The sequence below is a fragment of the Rhododendron vialii genome, chromosome 3a, assembly GCF_030253575.1.
Source record: "Rhododendron vialii isolate Sample 1 chromosome 3a, ASM3025357v1".
Lineage (NCBI taxonomy): Eukaryota > Viridiplantae > Streptophyta > Magnoliopsida > Ericales > Ericaceae > Rhododendron > Rhododendron vialii.
In genome coordinates this window covers 25,322,087-25,343,670 of record NC_080559.1, presented here as the reverse complement: position 1 = coordinate 25,343,670, position 21,584 = coordinate 25,322,087, and the positions used below count along the sequence as shown (strand labels likewise).

The window sequence follows — 21,584 nt, the reverse complement described above, 5'->3', positions numbered from 1 at the left end:
CAGTCATTCATCTTTGCATTCAACGGTCCAGATTTTTTAAAAAAATTCTTCGGAAAAGTTTTTTTTGTTAATCTCAGCCGGTAAAAATATCATCCGACGGTTGCGAACACTCCAACCGCACCTCTGCAGTCCAAACGTGACTGCAGACAAGCCTTGTGCTTCTTCTTTTTTTTTTTTTTGCACTAACATTTCACACCAGGTGTAAATTAATGGAGTTGAGATCAACTAGAGGACTAAGGGGTCGATGGAACCTCGGGTTTATCCGTAGAATGGAGCCGTCTTTCTGTAAATTTTTTTTTTTGTTAACTCTGTTTAATGTTTTTATTTCAAGAAAATATATTTCATTAACCCACGAGTTATAATAATGTAACTTTAATTTCCGAGCCACACTTTATCTTTAGTGAAATAGCTGAAATTATTTCGCTTTTTTCGTTAAATTCCTTCTATAACAAATCAAAATTTCACGGCGTTATAGCAAGAATGTGACAGTTTAATTTGCATCACCAACCCCCGTCAGGAAACAAAAATAGATGAAATTTTAGTCTCATACAACTTAAGCGGATTTCTCAATAATTCCAGTTGTTTCAGTTATTTCTACCAGCTACATGCTTTTACAATAGATCCAAATTTTGAACCCTTGTAGATGGATAAGACCTTGGCCCTTAATTCTAATTAGGCCTGTCAATGGACCGGATCCGATCCGAAAAATCCGATCCGGATCCGAATCCGATAACATCGATCCGATAATCCGAATCCGGTAATTCAATACGGATCCGGATCGGATCGGATTAAATCCGTTATCAATCCGAATCCAAACTTTATTTTTTTTTAAAATTTTAATTTTTTTTTTAAAAATAGTAAAATTTTTATTTTGAAAAAAAAAATGTTTAAGAAGTTGTATTTTTATTTTTATTTTCTATTAAATTTTTTTTCGGAAAATAATTAAAAAATATTTTTTTTTTTGCTAAAATTTTTGAAGTAAAAGAAGTTTCCGAATCAGATTCGGATTTTCGGATCAGATCCCGATTTTTGGATCCGGAGTACCACTATCGGATTTGAGTCTTATCGGATCCGGATCGGATTGTGTCTTATCGGATCCGGATCCGGATTTGTCGGATCTGGATCGAATCCGGCCCATTGACAGGCCTAATTCTAATCATGCAAAAATGAAACTACGAGATCAGCCCCTGGCTCTTATGCTACAACTCTCAATTAGCATGAACAATCACCACAACCCTCAACATCTCTTCTATTTTTCAAAAAAGCCACTAAATTGAAGTGTGTCCAAAAAAACTAACCTTGAATCCTAAAAGTCTCTAAACAAAACCATTATTCATGACTGTCTGTAAAACGTTTTGCTCTTTCATCCACCGGATCGAGTTATCTTTCTTCACATACCAAGAATCAAACATTGAAATTGTCTTATTGTGTAGAAACCAGTGTTGACGTGGTTAGCTAGATTCAAACCACTCGTCGACGTGGTTAGATTCAAACCAATCGTCGCCTTTGAATTTATCTGTAGTGATTTGAAGGTCTATGGTTTCATTTGGGCAGCACGCGCCTGTGTGGAAAGTAGGTCGAAGTTCCATACCCTCTCCCTTATTAAACATGACCATGTTCGTTTTAGTATTTTAGTTTTGGATTTTGGGTAATGAGTGAAAGAAATGGAGAGAGAAATGAGAGTAATAATTGAGAAAAAAAATAATTGAAGACTGTGTGTAAAGAGAAAAGTGCAAAACCAAAATTCTAAGGGATTTGGGCCTTTATGTTCAACTTGGGTTAAATATATCCATCAAAATTTACAACTTTAAGCAATATAGGATGGGATTGACTTTTCACCTTTAACCACGCTCATTTTGACAAATAATTTCTCATTCATCCTTTAATATTATTTATTTATTAGGAAGACACCATAAAAATTTAATTTACATGTGCATCGCGTACGTGTGCCTGTGATCCAGTAAATAACAAAGTTATTCTTCCCTCTCTAACAACATAAGCATTTGGGAATTTGTTCGGGGAGTGAAAAAGTCTGGAATGATTGAGTGAGGCTCGGGGTGGCCCCTGGTCGTGTGGTCCCAGCACACTTGTACGCTGGTTGCCCTGAGATGGTTTTCTTCTTCCTTTTTTCCAACTTTTGATGAAGAGATGGTTTGGGTTACTACAGTTGAAAAGTGAATAAAGTAGTAGTACTAATCAATGAAAATAATCTACGTCACAACGGAACATACTGCACTCGATTTACCTGCGGTAGAGCCGAATATAACATTTCGAGAGTTCAAAGTGAACGTCGAAGAAATTTCGGTATACAGGTACAACAACATATGTGTGTTCTTACTTCTTCGATCTCTCTCTCTCTGAAGGCAAAACAATGCCTACATAGCTTCACATAAGGAGGACTACAATTTCATTGCGAACCTAAAAATGAACAATAATTTCATGGACATAGAAATCGCCCACAGAAACAAGATGCATGTGTTAGAAATTTCACAACTACAAGCCCTAATATCTTGCTACAATCCATGACATATGAAATAAACTTGAGATTCAAGCACATACCTGCGAGAGATGGAGCTGCCATGTTCTTAAATACAAGAGTCAAGCGCTTATTTCTGCTGCAAGCTAATCGATCAGATTAGAACAGAAGAACAACAACATTCTTCGCCTTTTGTGGAGAGAGAAGAAGGTGTTTTACACTTTTATTACTCACTCTCCTAAGTGCTCAAAAGTATGTGTTTTGGTGGACCAAATACACACACACAGAGGATGAGAGCATGATACTCCTCTTGTGCCTAATAAATGGCCCAGTCTATTATGGGTCCAAGTATACACAAAAGCACAAGCCCACACTTAACCCAAATATACTACAAAAATTAGGTGCCACCAAAATGACCCATTATCTAAATGGTGATCACTAACCAAAATGGGTCCCAAACAAATACTCCATAATATTTGATAGTCGAAATAATCCATAACTTTTTAACATAAATGAATATGTTGGTCCACAAATTGGAATAAATCCAACAGCATATATATGGCATGAAATAAGAGTTGGCAAAACTCGATATTAACAAATTCTTCGTCATCTTTGCACTTTTACAATCCGTAAATTATCTGTAAGAATGATTTATCCATTTTCCATCACCAAGGATTTGTGTAATTCTTCCAGGAATCTATACAAGCTACGTGCTCTGGCCATCGAAATGTTGACGTCTCGTTGGCCGATAACTTCTTAGCCCTCTTCCAATGGTGAATTACAGTTGTTAGATCAGCGACCTTGGCACTTATAGTACGGCAGCAATTAGCATGAACAGTTACCACAACCCCAACATCTTTGCTCTTTTCACAAAAGCCACTGAAATAAAGTGTGTCCAAGAACTTAAAAGTGAGTCCTAAGTCTTTAAACAAACCATTTTTCATGAGCGTCACCAACACGAACTGCTCAGTACAACCACTATAGTCTTTTCTTTGCGCATACCAGTAATCAAACAATGAGATTGTCTTCTTGTTCGATCTGACAATTGAAAAACCATTGTTGAGGTGGTCAGAATTGGACCCGTTGAAAAAATCGGTTGCGATTTGAAAGTCTATCGTTTTGTTTGAGCTCAAAATGGAAATTGGATTCCTAAGCCATAATATATCGGTGTCCTACAATCAATGAAATAATTGATCAAGTTAATTAATATTAAGTAAAGAAAGAAAGGAAAAAGGAGGGAGAAAAAAAACTCCTTTCATGTCAAACAGATTGTCCACTATGTAAGATCAATAAGTGCAAAAAAATATGCTAAGTGCGAGAAATGTAACCACATGCTAGTGTATATTCTCATTTGGAGAATATAAATAATAAAGTTTTCTTTCGCTCTAATAACTTAAGCTTTTAGATAGTTATCAAAAAAAAAAATTTAAGTTTTTAGATGAATTGATAGTTAACAATCTAATATATATGATATCAGAGCAGACAATAGATCTTGTATTTGAACCACATCCTATCTAATGATTAAGACTTACACATGTTTAGCCTGCTTATTATGAAGAAGAGCTCGGCTACACATGAGGTGCGTGTTGAGAATATAAATAATAAAATTTTGCATCTCTCTAATAGTTTAAGCATTTAAATGAGTTGGTGATAAACAATCTAATACTCACTTATAAATATGTTTTAAAAAAAGTCTAAGTTCCCATGAAACCAAAGAAACATACTGTGAAGATGAAGTTGTAGCCACGCTTGAGAACATCACCAAGAAACTGAGTCCGCCTCCACATCATTTCGAGATAATCTTTAGTCATGTATAACTGCTCCCCAGCAAAATCTACACCATCTGTTTTAAGCCTGTAGCAATGACGCTGGAGAAACTTACACCGTTGGTAAGATACTTCATCCGTGGCCACAATTAGAAGGTGATTTATTAACCCCTGAGTACCATCGCCAAGCCAAAAACTATCCAAGAATAGATCAAGAATCGACTTGTCCCCTTCCACATAGGCTTTGTTTACCATAGCGATAATTACAGTCTTGTTTTCCATCGATGTTTCAGCTAACACCTCATCGAGTTCATCTCGGTGAATAATCATTTTCATCTGTAGAATGCGTAAATAGTCTGTATCAATAAAACGGTCACATTTCGGGTAATATGAGCAATTATGACGGATGTATCTTTCAAATAGAGGTGCAGCCGTGCAGGAATTCTGAACTCTCGATTTTTATTTTTGTTTTACAAGAGTTCCGAACTCTCTTTAGTACTATCTACTAATTCTGATTGAAGCTCTCTCAATACATTCCTCTTCCTACTGTACGCATTTCTATTTTTATCTTCGTGATATATGAAACAATTGTTGTACAACTAGAAACTTTTAATGGGGTGTTTCCGGTAGGAAATAAGTTTAAGGAGAAGATGTCGTTGACAAGTTATTAGAAGAAAGTACAATCGTAAAATTGTTATAGCATTATAGCTGCTTCTTTTTTTTAACTGACTGTAGCATTAGCAAATCATGATCACGTCCATAATAACTGATAAATCGTCGAAACCGAATATGTGTAAATCAGTGATATAGATACTACTATAAGCAGATGCCATATGGGAGCTAGGTTGTGTTTTATGGCAAGAAAAATGCTTATTGATTCCAAGTGGTTGATCTGAATTAACCACTTTCAAGTGATTTATTTTACATCCCTCGAGCTTACAAGTTTGACTCTCTTTCACTCCCAAGAAACTCTTGGAGCCACTATGTTTCAGTGATTAATTCCCACAACAACTCGTTATTAATATGGGCCAATGGGGGGATCAACCAAGAAAGAAAAGGAAAAAGAAAGAAGCTAATTACCATGGTTGTTGAGGACTTGCATTCGGGATTAGAGCTGGAGAAGAGGGTCTTGAGACTGGAGGGATTGGAGAAGATGAAGATGAAAAGGAAACCCAGAAACAAGAGTGACAGTACTGTAAAATCGAAAGCTCGATTCTTCATCTTATGGGTCATAATATGATTCGATTGCGTGTAATGGGGGAAACCCGTGGTAGAGGATCTCTTCATCTCTCTGTTCTGGTAGCTAGATTGTGATTTACGGTACCTCTTGCGAATCCGAAAGGATCTTATTTCTAAGGATCCCTCCCGCGGGGGCATGCAAGCTCACTTTAGGGTTTATGTAGTGAGTTTGTATTGAAAAATTGCGGTCGTTCAAAGATATTTTCAACGGTTCAGATTTAAAAAAAATTCTTTTTGAAAAGAGTTTTATTTCTAGAAAGAATTTCTTCTAAATTCAAACTGTTAATTGTTAAAATAAATTGCTGCAATTATTTACTATACTGCGCCATGAGTCCCTGATTCCTATTTCTACCTTGAGATTTACACCGGCCGTGGACTTCCTAGTACTACGGACCTTTGCAGTTTTATAAAAAGAGTAAGTCTACAGTTACCGATCGGGAAATCCCAATCGGAATCCCGACGCCCCGCCGGGAACGCTCCGGCCACTGGACGTCCAATCCGATCCGTCCAATAATTCTATAAAAAAAACCGAGTGGGCTTACGCGAGAATAAACAGCATCCGACGTGTGTAAGTGGCTGATCCAAGCACTCCATTTTTGTGTTTGGATGGGCCAAAAACGGAGTGTTTGGATCAGCCAAAAAATGAGTGCTTGGATCGGCCACTTACACACGTTAGATGCCATTTATTCTCGCGTGAGCCCACTCGGTTTTTTTTTTGAATTATTGGACGGATCGGATCGGTCATACGGTGGCCGGAAAGTGCCCGGCAGGGCGTTGGGATTTCGATCGGAATTTTCCGATCGGTAACCGTAGACTTTCTGTTATAAAAAAGGAGTAGAAGTTTATTTTAGGTCCACAAATCTAGGCTTAGAGCTCATAAAATTGAGAAGTGGAATAGATCAAGTAATTTTTTATGCACATCTCCCAAAGAAGCTTTTCTCGTACCCACTCTTTCTCAGGAGAAGTTTATGGGTGCCGGGCGGGTACCACATACGTGATACTCCGTTGGCGATCTCAGTCGTTCCAAACATATTTTGAGCGGTTCAGCTTTTAAAGGTAGGAAAGGAGGAGAGAGAGTTGTGGGGTGAGAGGAGAGAGAAGAAATAAACTTAGATCGTCTAAAACACGTTTGGACAATTGGAATTGCTGACAGATACCGCCACATGGTAGGCCGTCGGCACCCAAAAATTTCTCCTTTCTCAGACCTAGCTAGAATGGTATACGGTCAACATTTTTGTTTTACTCCCGAGATAAATTTATTTTTCTAGTTAAGCTTTTCTGCACAGAGTACAATTTTATAGATCAAAGTCTACTAATTGAAGGGATTATATAGATGTTTCGATAAATGGGGATTCTCAAAATTCAAAAAAGTTAAAGCTATTGGGATGCGGCCGAACACACATAACGCATGCAAAAAGATTGATTGAAACACACAAATTGTTATGCCACTGAGTCGATTTGGTTTGATAATGGATTCGCGATCGAATTAATCTGGAAAAAATGTGATTCTATCGGTTTGGATTTTGATAGAAGTTTTTAAGAATAATGAGTTGATAGAGATAAATAGTTAGATAGATAAAATTTATTGAAGACCGTGCGCATAGATTTTGAGACCCTCAAACGAACAAACCCGGAATTTTGATATTCTTTGATCTATACAGTTGATAATGGATTCAAGAGGATTCTGCCTTCCTTTTTCTCTTCTTGTGTTATTCAACTTTTGTTCTTGCTTTTTGCTAGCTGCTACTGCTTTCCCCTTGATGTACCTGTATTGATTCGTATTAGTATATTTTTTCTTTTGCTGATTAAAAAAAAAAGGTGAGAAAAATACAACAAATGATGTAACTAGTTTACTGTACTGACATGACTTTTCAAATATAATTTCATTTTGCAGTTGTTATAGTAGCATCTTTGGAGATGCTCTTACTATGGAATGCCAAACGGGGTGCTGTTGAATGGGTGTGGTTGTACCAAAACGACGTTGTTTTAGAGACCCTTAGAGACAACAGGATCCCGGGTTTGTGGAACTTGATTTTATTCTTGCACTTTTCGAGTAACATTACAATGGAACAATTTTGCATCACCAACCCCTGTTTAAACAATACTAGACGAATTTATAGGATCATACAAGCTAAGCTGATGATAAAAACAAAAAACAAGAAAAAGTCCAAGTTAAGTTGAAGTCTTATTAACTTTATTGCGAGAATTTCTACAGGCTACGTGATTTGACCATCGAAATGTTGAGGTCTCATTGGCAGATAAATCCTTAGCCCTCTTCCAATCATGAATTACAACTGTTAGATCTGCCACCTTCGCAGTAATAGTAAAACAACAATTAGCATGAACAGTCACTACAACTCCAACATCTCTACTATTTTCACAAAAATCACTAAAATAAAGTGTGTCCAAAAACCTGACATTGAGTCCTAACTCCCAAGTCTCCAAACAAACCATTGTTCATGAGCGTCTCCAAAACGTCCTGCTCTTTCATTCCGATGGAGTCGTCTTTTTTCGCGTACCAATAATCGAACAATGAAATTGTCTTGTTGTTCGATCTAATCATGTGGAAACCGGTGTTGATGCGATTGGATTTGGGCCCTCTGAATCTATCGGTACTAATTTGAAAGTTTATCTTTTCATTTGAGAATGGAAAATGGGTTCCTAAACCATAATACATCAATGTCCTGCACTCAGTGAAATAGATAATCAGATTCAAATATTAAGTAATGAAAACACAAATAAATACTCCAGTTGTATAAAAAATAAAAAAATAAAAAGAAGTTTTATAGAGAGGAGAACAATTTTCCTTCGTGTGGTGTGGCTTGTAGATCAAAATTGCGATATTGGGCCATTTGTCTACATGGGGCATCACAGATACCATCAAGGAACCTTCTTCCGGAATTTTTCACAATCAATAATGTTCTCATCACTACCTTCCATCCACATCCGCATCTTTCATCTTTATCGTGCTGTGAGTAGTTATTGGTATAACTAGAGCTGCTGCTCAAAGTGTATGTGTGGAATTCAAGTTTTTGGTTTAAGGTTGGAGATGTGGGTGGTGTGTGGAGTAGAGGAGAGGAGATGTGGGTACTGTGTGGAGTACAGGAGAGGAAAGGAGATGAGAGAAAGAAGAACTGGGTATATGGGGGCCGAGGAAAGGAGATGACAGAAGTGGAAGAGAAGGGATGGAATGGTAGATCTTGTGGTGGAGTTGAGGGAGAAGGGTAGGATTGAGTAAAGAGGGCGAGGAGATCAAATGGGTCTAGGTAAGGGGCATAATTAAATGCTACCCCAAGGGCTAATTCTCCGGCCAATGTGAAAGGCATTTTGATCCATTCGTTTTGAGATTTTGGATTTTGATTTGTAGATAATGAGTGTAAAGAGAAATAGAGTAATAATTGAAAATAGGGGTAATAATTGAGGAGATATAGAGAAAAATGAGAGTAATGATTAGAGCAAAATAGAATAATGATTAAAATCCAAATCCAAAATTCTTACGGCCCGTTTGGATGTAGGGAAAGAATTGGGAGTATTAGTTAATAAGGGGGATAAGATAGTATGGGATATTAGTTAATAAGAAATGACCCATATTGATGTGATGTTTAGGGGGATTAAATAGTAGATTATTTAGATGAGGTATTAAAGAATGAGGATTAAATAAAATACTTGGTTTGGATGAGGGATTAATAGGGTGGATGATATAAAAAGCTGTCAAATGACCCTTTTGCCCTTGTGCAGTTCCTAAATTAATTATGTATTACATTTTATATGTAATTGCAAATTTAATTATATTTTCAAAAATTTAAGCCGTAATATTTATTTCAACTAACAAATTAACGAATTTAGTATTATTATTAACACCTTTTTTTTATAAAATTCGGTTTTTTAAAAAAAATTAAGTGTTCCAAATTTCAATCTGTTTGAACTGGTGAAAAGATTTTAGTTTTCTAATCATTTTATCCTAAATGGTCATAATTAAATTTTGACTCTATGGCTCTCGTTGGTTAGCTCTAAGAGATATTTGATTCTACGACTTTCTTAGGGCTAATCAACGAGAGCCCTAGAGTCAAAATTTAATTATGACCATTTAGGATAAAATGATCAGAAAACTAAAATCTTTACTCCAGTTCAAACGGATTAAAAATTGGAACCCTTATTTTTTTTTACACTCTTTATATATTAAAAAATATAGTCAAAAATTAATTATTCCAATTTTCAATCTGTTTGAACTGATGCGAAGATCTTATTTTTCTAATCATTTTATCTTAAATGGTCATAATGGATTTTTAACTCTAAGGCCTTTCAATGAGCATCCTAAAAGAGTCCTGAAACTAAATAAGGAGTTTTAGGATAGGTTTGAATGAAAAGTATGATTTTGGGTAGAATGGAGAGTAGAAATTGGTTGAATGGTAGATGGGGAAAGGGGATAATGAAGGGTATTTTCGTCCACAAATTAAACACCCCTCCAAACCCGGATTATTTTTGAGAACCCCAACTCCAAGAGGAGCCCAAAATTAAGACCGGACAATCCCTAGAACTGGGGAAAACAAAGAGGGGATAAGAAATAATAGGGAAACAAAATTGAAATGTCAAACGGAGGAAAAGGAGTGGACCCCTCTCATATAACCCCTCTTATTTTTCTCCTCCCCTTTTTACTCCATCCAAGCTGGGCCTTAGGTTTAGAATTTCATTTCCTGCCCAAATTATCAATTTTCATCCAAAACGTTAATATTTGCTAACAGAATTGGACCAAGGGGGTGATGTTACTTGGTTTTGATAATTGGGAGTAATGTTGAAAAAAAGTGATAGTTAAGAAGGTGTTCTTGAAATTAAGCTGGAAATAAAAATCAACTTTCTATTTGGAGAAGTTCTTAATTAAGTTGGAGTCAACTCCAAGTCTCCAATATACAAGGAAGTTAAAAGTCCACTTTTTTATCGTATAGTAGGTTGTACTACTCCAGTTGGCACTTTTTAAATGTGTCTTTCACACGTTGTCCTATAAATAAAGACCATAATAAAAATATAAAACTAATCTCGAAATTAAGATCACGACTTGTTTTTTTTCATCTCCAAGCTACTCTTCTAATGGATGTCTAATTTATTGATCATTGTTGTTAATAGACGGATTAAGACCTATTTCATTGAAATATTGTGGGCATCTTGATGAAACGAACCTAGAATATGTTAGTATAGTATAAAAAACACTACTTGTTGGGCCCAGAGTACACTTATGGATATTACACAATATAATTCTTTGCGCCCTCTCTAAACACGGACTTGCATGTGTGATGTTGAATGTCATAAAAAAGACTTCAATTGAAATCCTCTATAACACTAATTGGTTTTAAGAGAGATAGTGAAAAAACAGTCCGACAAGTGAGATCAGAGTCAGAGAGTCATTGTTAGGCCCAGAGTGCCTCCATGATTTGGTTACACACTATCACTCCCTGTGGCTCTTTCAAAAATAGATTTACGAGTGCGATGTTGAATGACAAAAAAAAAAGTACTTAATTAAAACTTTCCCCAACACCAATAGGTTTAGAACAAATGATGTATTGAACTCAAACATCAAATTGCATAAACCATGGGAAGTGGGGATGTCGTGAGGCGACACACTGCCGTACTATGTCTTGGGTCGTGCTCTGTCTTGGGGCGTGAAACTACTTAGACCTATGGACCGTATGCACCGATATATGTGCTATGTTTATTGCGGTATAATGTTAAGCCTCTTTATGGTGACATATTTGGCCTCTTTATGATGAAGAGTTATGCCTCTTTTCAGTTCAAAATGTTATAGTTTCTTCTCTTTGTGATAATATGTTATGTCTCTTTGAGGTGAATGTCGTGCCTTTTTTTGATAAATGTTATGGGGTGCTGGGTGCATAATATACCAAGGAAGAAAAATGTATATCACTTCTCAATCGCGGCAATGGAGTCTACAGTGGAAGAGTACAATTTTGATTAATTACCAACATAAAAATCATGAACAACGATTTCAAGAACATAGAAATTGCTTACGGAAACAAGAAGAGTCGGTGAAACTCAATTTTAACAAATCTTGGTCGTTCTTGCAATTCATAAATGAAATCCAAAGATCATACAATTTCTTGAAACTTTTGAATACATACTTACCAATTTTTTGTGGAATTTATACAAGCTTTGTGCTCTGACCATTCAAATGTTGACAGCTCATTGGTGGATAACTTCTTAGCTCTCTCCCAATCATGAATCACAGTCGTTAGATCAGCCAACTTAGCACTTATAGTAATACAACAATTAGCATGAACAGTCACCACAGACCTAATATCTCTACTATTTTCACAAAAGCCACTAAAATAAAGTGTGTCCAAAAACCTAACATTGAGTTCTAAGTCTCTGAACAAACCATCTCTCATGAGATACTCCACAACGGCCTGCTCGTTCTTTCCGACGTAGACTTTTCTTTTTTCATACCAAGTATCATACAATGAAATTGTCTTGTTGTTCGATCTAACAATGGAAAAACCGTTGTTGACAGCGCAGGGCTTGTTCCCTTGGTAACCATCGCAGGCGATTTGAAAGTCAAATGTTTCGTTTGGGCTCAGAATGGAAAATGGGTTCCTAAGCCATAATATATCAGTGTCCTGCAATCATTTAAATAATTGATCAAATTTAAATACTAAGTAAATAAAAACAAATAAATACTCCTTTCGTGTCAGAAAGAAAGATTGTTCACTACGTAGAACGATAAGTACAAAAATATGAGTTTGTTAAAAGAGTTGCAAACTTTGTTTTGCAAGTTATTAGATATCAACGAGTATTTTGTTAGTGATCACTAAACAACCTCAATGGGAAAAGAATATTTTGAGCAGATTGACGAGTCCGACACCAAAGTTAACTTCATTCAGCTTTTCTTGTTTTGTTTTGTTATATTTTTTGTTTCTTTATTTGTATTTTGTTTTGTTGTTTTCAAACCTATGAGCCGCACAATTTGTATATGACTTTATCAATACAAGTTGTGTTTCTGTTTCTCTTGGAAAATAAAATCGTACCGTGAAGATGAAGTTGTATCCACGCTTGAGAACATCCCCAAGAAACTGAGTCCGCCTCCACATCATCTTGAAATAATTTCCAGACCCGTATATCTCCTCATGAACAAATTCTAAACCTTCTGTTTCAAGCTTGTAGCAATGAAGCCGAAGAAACTTGCACCGGTTGTAGGATACTGGATCGGTGGCCACAATTAGAATGTGATTTATTAACCCCTGAGTACCATTGCCGAGCCAAAAACCATCCAAGAATAGATCAAGCATCGACTTGTCCCCTTCCACATAGGCTTTATTGACCACAGCGATAATTACAGTCTTGTTTTCTGTCGAGGTTTCGGCTAAAACCTTGTCGAGTTCATCTTGGTAATTAACCATTTTATGCTGTAGATCATGTAATCAAATAGACTGTATCAATAATAGGAACACATTTGGGTTTGTAACGTACAACTATCTATAATTGATATATCTTCTAAAGCGGTACCTGATTTTTGAAATCTCGCTTTTTGTATTATTTCTTGAATGTATTAGTATATCAGTTGATAACTTACAATATTGGTTACTACATTAAGAAATAACAATTCGGAGTTGTAAAATTGTAAAATTGTGATAGTGTTAGCTTGATTACAACTAAAATTGAACCATACACGTAAAATCATCACATCCATAATAACTGATATATGAATAATTGAAACCGAATATGTAAAGAAATCATAATAACAAAATACTAGTATAACGTATATGCCATATGTGCTTGTGTATCGTACGAAAAACACTTATCGATTCCAAGTAGTTGATCGAGTGAAAGCAAGACCACATGTAAGTGATATTCTTTGAGCTCAACAGTACGACTCTCTCCACCCAAAAAAAAAAACCATTAATGGAGCCACCCAATGACTCCCGCAACAACTCAAGTACTGATCAATGGCAAATGGGTACCAAGAAAGACAAAGAAAAGAAGCTTACCGTGGTTGAGCAATTGCATTGGGACCTGGGGCTGGAAAGGGGAGGCTTGAAACTAGAAGGAGTGGCGATGAAGATGTAAAGTACACCGACGAGCAAGAGGGACAATATTGTGAATTTAAAAGCTCGATTCTTCTTCGTCACAGAAGAAGAATCGAGTTTCGATTGTTGGCAAGGGGGAAACTCCAGAGTACTAGAGGAGCTCTTCATCGATCTCTTAGTTGTGGTTTGTGCTGGGTAGGGGTATTAGCTACAGGAGTAGTAATTCGTACGAATCCAAAGTATCCTTTTTATACCTAGAAGATGGAGTTGGTACTTGGCCGACTCCATGGACTTTATACACAGGTTATGGAAACCGTAAAGTTATTGAGAATTAAATCGGCCTATAACCAACACAGAATGTGCAGACAATAAAAAACAAGAATAGCAATGTTATGTCGCAGGGGCAACTACAGGATTTTAACTCAGTGGAGACAAAAATATAAACAAATCAATAAAGGTAATCATTTTGGTTTAAAAAAAAAATTTAGGCTGAGTTTATTTTATTTTGTCCGTTGAGATATATGATCTACTTACTCACATGTTCAACTAAATTTAAAGATGTGGCTTCGTTGGGCTAATTCAGACTAGACAATATGAAAGAAATATCAAATTACACACACACGAAATAAACATATACAGTACAAAATTTTAGTCTATTTTTTGAACCAAAGGGTTCACTTAAGGACCCTTAGAGCATCTCCAGTGTTGACACATTTTAAGACTCAAACCAAAATTTTGGGTAAAATCATCAAAAACTCATTTCCAATCATGACCCAAACCCTTCCCCATTTTTGGGTTTTACCCATTTTCTTTTCCAAATTTGAGACAAACCAGACTCATATCCATTTTTCCGCCTCTCTCTCTCTCTCTCTCTCTCTCTCTCTCTCTCTCTCTCTCTCTCTCTCTCTCATTGTAGATACAAATTCACATCCACACCTCATTGTATATTCATGTCTCGAAACCTAGTCCTGCCCGAGCTCTTTCGATTCGCTCCATGATGCTCTCAAGCTCAACGACGCCTACATCTCCCTTTGCTACGACTCATCAAAAACTGGCCCGAACGACTTCCACCTCATCTCTTCCAACCTGCACGTGAGACGTTTGGAGCTTTGCCGGAGTGGAGCTACTGATCTGAGGATTCTCTCTTATCTTATTTACATGAATGCCATTGGATATTTAAAAAATGATAAATTTGGGTCCAAATAGGGTTTTTCTATTAGAGATGCTTCTACCCAAAATGAGTTTTTTCTCAAAATTTGACCCAAATTTGAAGAAGGGAAAGGGTAAGGACCGGAGATGCTCTTAAAACCTTAGTGGAGTAGACCTTGCTTTGGTGGCCACATTTGGTTATCATGTTTAGAATACCATGTTCATAGTAATTTTTACTTTTTAAACTTTTCTCCTCAAAACGAATTGAAAAAGTATGCGAAACTAACAAACTCTAGAAAAAAAAAAATTAAAAAAAACCTCGAAATGTAACCCCAAATTAAGTCGAAACCAATCACTGCCTGCATACAATTTGTTTAGAAGCCCAATTGTAATAAAAGAAAAACAAGTGAAAGAAAGAAACACGAGATAAGATTTTTTTATCGTTCATTAGGCAGTTAGGTTCATGTTAGAGCTGCCTGTTTGGTTCCTTGTAGTTGGGTCCTCTCTTTGTTTTGGTTGGTTTGCTTTATAAATGGATTAGTTTCCCAAAATAAAAAATAAAAAAAAATAACTCGTTGAAAACGACGTTACATATTCATAGGCAAGTTTTTTTTTTTTTTTTTGATCCACATATTCATAGGCAAGTTGGGTACATAAAAATATGTATTTTGGTGTTCGATGCTAAGGGACAATTATTAAATTTGAAGTGGGAGAACGTAAATTAGAAGGGTTGACTTAAAATTATTGGTGGTTTACGGAATCTGCAAACGGGAGCACATATTTCTCACTTGATCCCTTAAGGGTGTTCGGAATGAACAGTAAAAGGAACTTTAGGAAAATAAAAGTTTTTCAAGCTTAAAAATCATGTATTTATGCAAATAATTTTTCTATCAATATGGATCTTTTTTGATAGATCTCCTTGAGATCTTTTAAACAATGCAAAAAAAATCAAAAAATTATTTTTCATTTTTATAATACGTGAATTCGAAAAACTTTCATTTTCTTAAAGTTCTTTTTACCGCGCATTTGAAACGGCACCTAAGCTTTCTGAATATAATGGAAATGCTCTCTAGCTGTAGTCAACTTCAATAATACACAGAAATTAAAAGGAGTGGTGCTACAGTTCCCGACGGGAGGAATCCCGATCGAAATCCCGACACCCCGCCAGGCACACCCCGGCCACCGGACGACCGATCTGAGCCGTTCAAAAATTCTATAAAAAAAAACCGAGTGGGTCTGAAAAAAGAATAAACGGCATCCGACATGTGTAGGTGGCCGATCCAAGAACTCTATTTTTGGCCGAACCAAACACTCCATTTTTGGCCGATCCAAACACAAAAATGGATTATTTGGATCGGCCATCTACACACGTCGGATGCCGTTTATTCTCGCGCGAGCCCATTCGGTTTTTTTTTATAGAATTTTTGGACGGCTCGGATCGACCGTCCGGTGGCCGGAGTGTGCCCAGTGGAGCGTTGGGATTCCGATCGGGATTTTGGATCAGTAAGCTTAGACTTTCCGAATTAAAAGTTCACTTACATTCATCGTAGGTTTTACTCTCTCTCTCTCTCTCTCTCTCTCTCTCTCTCTCTCTCTCTCTTTTCTTTTTTGTTTTGTTTTGATCCGTACGTAGGTTTTACTCTAAGAACATCCACAATGTAATAATCAAAACTAAAAGGTTGCTAAAGTTAGCAATATTTGCTTAGAAAAGTGTTCACATTGTAATAACCAAACTTAGCAACCTCTTAGCAACTCATCAAATTTTGACCTTTAAATAACCAAACTTAACAACTTTTACCAATAACCAAATTCAAAACTAAAAAATTAAAAAACACCTCACATTAGAATCGTCTCATCGAGACGAATAATTTGGTGTGGTCGGGTGCGTGATTGGAACTCGTTTGCAATTGGACATAGATGCATTGCGTATTGTGGGGGGTTTTTTTATAAGGATACAAAAATAACCAATGTGGAGATCAAGTTTGTTAGGTTTGATTATGAACTAAATGGATAATCAAATGCTGACGTGGCACATTTTAATTATCGATTTTAATTATTCTCATTGCGGATGCTTTAAGTTTGGCACTTTTTAAACCAAAAATACTGCCAGTCCAAATCCAAAACAATATTTTAGAATGTGTCTTTCACACGTTGTCCTATATATAATAAAGACTATGAAAATATAAAACTAATCTCGAAATTAAGATCACGACTTCTTTTTTTTCCCTTTCTTTTTTGATCATCACCGAGCTACGTACTCTTCTAATTAATGGATGTTTAATGATATCATCGTTGTTAATAGACGGATTAAGACCTATTTTAGTGAACTTGATTAAACAAACTTGGAATATGTTAGCGAACACTACTTGTTGACCCAAAATTAATGTCTCTATGGATTTGATTATACAATGTCACTTATGTTCTAGAAACATATTTGCGTGTGCGATGTCAAACTCCAATAAAAAAGATTTAATTGAAATCCTTCCTAACACCAATTGATTTTAGGAGAGATGGTGGAAAAGCGGTCTGATAAGTGGTATCAAAATCAGAAAGTCGTGAATTCAAGTCATGGGAGCGTCATCGTGAGAGAGGGATTGTTCGGCCGGAGTGTCCCCATGGATTTGTTTATTCAATGTCACTCCTTATGACCCCTCTAATAGACGTGTGTTACTTTTTGCGCTTACAGGGCTTATTGAATATTATAGAATTATCATAGCGCTATTTCATGCATTGGGGGAAATGGTGGTATTCTTTTTGGATCCGGCTTCTCTGCAATCCAACTGCAGAGAGCTCATGCAGTTGTATCACAGTCATTCATCTTTGCATTCAACGGTCCAGATTTTTTAAAAAAATTCTTCGGAAAAGTTTTTTTTGTTAATCTCAGCCGGTAAAAATATCATCCGACGGTTGCGAACACTCCAACCGCACCTCTGCAGTCCAAACGTGACTGCAGACAAGCCTTGTGCTTCTTCTTTTTTTTTTTTTTGCACTAACATTTCACACCAGGTGTAAATTAATGGAGTTGAGATCAACTAGAGGACTAAGGGGTCGATGGAACCTCGGGTTTATCCGTAGAATGGAGCCGTCTTTCTGTAAATTTTTTTTTTTGTTAACTCTGTTTAATGTTTTTATTTCAAGAAAATATATTTCATTAACCCACGAGTTATAATAATGTAACTTTAATTTCCGAGCCACACTTTATCTTTAGTGAAATAGCTGAAATTATTTCGCTTTTTTCGTTAAATTCCTTCTATAACAAATCAAAATTTCACGGCGTTATAGCAAGAATGTGACAGTTTAATTTGCATCACCAACCCCCGTCAGGAAACAAAAATAGATGAAATTTTAGTCTCATACAACTTAAGCGGATTTCTCAATAATTCCAGTTGTTTCAGTTATTTCTACCAGCTACATGCTTTTACAATAGATCCAAATTTTGAACCCTTGTAGATGGATAAGACCTTGGCCCTTAATTCTAATTAGGCCTGTCAATGGACCGGATCCGATCCGAAAAATCCGATCCGGATCCGAATCCGATAACATCGATCCGATAATCCGAATCCGGTAATTCAATACGGATCCGGATCGGATCGGATTAAATCCGTTATCAATCCGAATCCAAACTTTATTTTTTTTTAAAATTTTAATTTTTTTTTTAAAAATAGTAAAATTTTTATTTTGAAAAAAAAAATGTTTAAGAAGTTGTATTTTTATTTTTATTTTCTATTAAATTTTTTTTCGGAAAATAATTAAAAAATATTTTTTTTTTTGCTAAAATTTTTGAAGTAAAAGAAGTTTCCGAATCAGATTCGGATTTTCGGATCAGATCCCGATTTTTGGATCCGGAGTACCACTATCGGATTTGAGTCTTATCGGATCCGGATCGGATTGTGTCTTATCGGATCCGGATCCGGATCTGTCGGATCTGGATCGAATCCGGCCCATTGACAGGCCTAATTCTAATCATGCAAAAATGAAACTACGAGATCAGCCCCTGGCTCTTATGCTACAACTCTCAATTAGCATGAACAATCACCACAACCCTCAACATCTCTTCTATTTTTCAAAAAAGCCACTAAATTGAAGTGTGTCCAAAAAAACTAACCTTGAATCCTAAAAGTCTCTAAACAAAACCATTATTCATGACTGTCTGTAAAACGTTTTGCTCTTTCATCCACCGGATCGAGTTATCTTTCTTCACATACCAAGAATCAAACATTGAAATTGTCTTATTGTGTAGAAACCAGTGTTGACGTGGTTAGCTAGATTCAAACCACTCGTCGACGTGGTTAGATTCAAACCAATCGTCGCCTTTGAATTTATCTGTAGTGATTTGAAGGTCTATGGTTTCATTTGGGCAGCACGCGCCTGTGTGGAAAGTAGGTCGAAGTTCCATACCCTCTCCCTTATTAAACATGACCATGTTCGTTTTAGTATTTTAGTTTTGGATTTTGGGTAATGAGTGAAAGAAATGGAGAGAGAAATGAGAGTAATAATTGAGAAAAAAAATAATTGAAGACTGTGTGTAAAGAGAAAAGTGCAAAACCAAAATTCTAAGGGATTTGGGCCTTTATGTTCAACTTGGGTTAAATATATCCATCAAAATTTACAACTTTAAGCAATATAGGATGGGATTGACTTTTCACCTTTAACCACGCTCATTTTGACAAATAATTTCTCATTCATCCTTTAATATTATTTATTTATTAGGAAGACACCATAAAAATTTAATTTACATGTGCATCGCGTACGTGTGCCTGTGATCCAGTAAATAACAAAGTTATTCTTCCCTCTCTAACAACATAAGCATTTGGGAATTTGTTCGGGGAGTGAAAAAGTCTGGAATGATTGAGTGAGGCTCGGGGTGGCCCCTGGTCGTGTGGTCCCAGCACACTTGTACGCTGGTTGCCCTGAGATGGTTTTCTTCTTCCTTTTTTCCAACTTTTGATGAAGAGATGGTTTGGGTTACTACAGTTGAAAAGTGAATAAAGTAGTAGTACTAATCAATGAAAATAATCTACGTCACAACGGAACATACTGCACTCGATTTACCTGCGGTAGAGCCGAATATAACATTTCGAGAGTTCAAAGTGAACGTCGAAGAAATTTCGGTATACAGGTACAACAACATATGTGTGTTCTTACTTCTTCGATCTCTCTCTCTCTGAAGGCAAAACAATGCCTACATAGCTTCACATAAGGAGGACTACAATTTCATTGCGAACCTAAAAATGAACAATAATTTCATGGACATAGAAATCGCCCACAGAAACAAGATGCATGTGTTAGAAATTTCACAACTACAAGCCCTAATATCTTGCTACAATCCATGACATATGAAATAAACTTGAGATTCAAGCACATACCTGCGAGAGATGGAGCTGCCATGTTCTTAAATACAAGAGTCAAGCGCTTATTTCTGCTGCAAGCTAATCGATCAGATTAGAACAGAAGAACAACAACATTCTTCGCCTTTTGTGGAGAGAGAAGAAGGTGTTTTACACTTTTATTACTCACTCTCCTAAGTGCTCAAAAGTATGTGTTTTGGTGGACCAAATACACACACACAGAGGATGAGAGCATGATACTCCTCTTGTGCCTAATAAATGGCCCAGTCTATTATGGGTCCAAGTATACACAAAAGCACAAGCCCACACTTAACCCAAATATACTACAAAAATTAGGTGCCACCAAAATGACCCATTATCTAAATGGTGATCACTAACCAAAATGGGTCCCAAACAAATACTCCATAATATTTGATAGTCGAAATAATCCATAACTTTTTAACATAAATGAATATGTTGGTCCACAAATTGGAATAAATCCAACAGCATATATATGGCATGAAATAAGAGTTGGCAAAACTCGATATTAACAAATTCTTCGTCATCTTTGCACTTTTACAATCCGTAAATTATCTGTAAGAATGATTTATCCATTTTCCATCACCAAGGATTTGTGTAATTCTTCCAGGAATCTATACAAGCTACGTGCTCTGGCCATCGAAATCTTGACGTCTCGTTGGCCGATAACTTCTTAGCCCTCTTCCAATGGTGAATTACAGTTGTTAGATCAGCGACCTTGGCACTTATAGTACGGCAGCAATTAGCATGAACAGTTACCACAACCCCAACATCTTTGCTCTTTTCACAAAAGCCACTGAAATAAAGTGTGTCCAAGAACTTAAAAGTGAGTCCTAAGTCTTTAAACAAACCATTTTTCATGAGCGTCACCAACACGAACTGCTCAGTACAACCACTATAGTCTTTTCTTTGCGCATACCAGTAATCAAACAATGAGATTGTCTTCTTGTTCGATCTGACAATTGAAAAACCATTGTTGAGGTGGTCAGAATTGGACCCGTTGAAAAAATCGGTTGCGATTTGAAAGTCTATCGTTTTGTTTGAGCTCAAAATGGAAATTGGATTCCTAAGCCATAATATATCGGTGTCCTACAATCAATGAAATAATTGATCAAGTTAATTAATATTAAGTAAAGAAAGAAAGGAAAAAGGAGGGAGAAAAAAAACTCCTTTCATGTCAAACAGATTGTCCACTATGTAAGATCAATAAGTGCAAAAAAATATGCTAAGTGCGAGAAATGTAACCACATGCTAGTGTATATTCTCATTTGGAGAATATAAATAATAAAGTTTTCTTTCGCTCTAATAACTTAAGCTTTTAGATAGTTATCAAAAAAAAAAATTTAAGTTTTTAGATGAATTGATAGTTAACAATCTAATATATATGATATCAGAGCAGACAATAGATCTTGTATTTGAACCACATCCTATCTAATGATTAAGACTTACACATGTTTAGCCTGCTTATTATGAAGAAGAGCTCGGCTACACATGAGGTGCGTGTTGAGAATATAAATAATAAAATTTTGCATCTCTCTAATAGTTTAAGCATTTAAAT

The 21,584-nt window shown here is 36.2% G+C and overlaps 1 protein-coding gene and 1 pseudogene across 1 annotated transcript; both read right to left on the bottom strand.

The window, feature by feature from the left end:
- Positions 1-2,924: 2,924 nt before the first annotated feature.
- LOC131320691 (uncharacterized protein At1g28695-like) lies at positions 2,925-5,605 on the bottom strand. Its single transcript, XM_058351480.1, has 3 exons — positions 5,323-5,605; positions 4,201-4,578; positions 2,925-3,648 (listed from the first exon to the last, which is right to left on the bottom strand). The coding sequence occupies exons 1-3, from the start codon at positions 5,527-5,529 to the stop codon at positions 3,142-3,144; spliced, it is 1,092 nt and encodes a 363-aa protein (XP_058207463.1). The 5' UTR covers positions 5,530-5,605; the 3' UTR covers positions 2,925-3,141.
- Positions 5,606-7,653: 2,048 nt separating this feature from the next.
- LOC131321260 (uncharacterized protein At1g28695-like) lies at positions 7,654-12,884 on the bottom strand (annotated as a pseudogene).
- Between the last annotated feature and the right edge of the window lie 8,700 nt (positions 12,885-21,584).

Bases quoted from the DNA above. Each gene is read 5' to 3' on its own strand.
- LOC131320691 (XM_058351480.1), bottom strand. From the start codon at position 5,529: ATGAAGAGATCCTCTACCACGGGTTTCCCCCATTACACGCAATCGAAT. The intron at 4,579-5,322 runs GTAATTAGCTTC...CGCATTCTACAG, and splicing joins GCAAGTCCTCAACAACCATG to ATGAAAATGATTATTCACCG. The intron at 3,649-4,200 runs GTATGTTTCTTT...CATTGATTGTAG, and splicing joins GCTACAACTTCATCTTCACA to GACACCGATATATTATGGCT.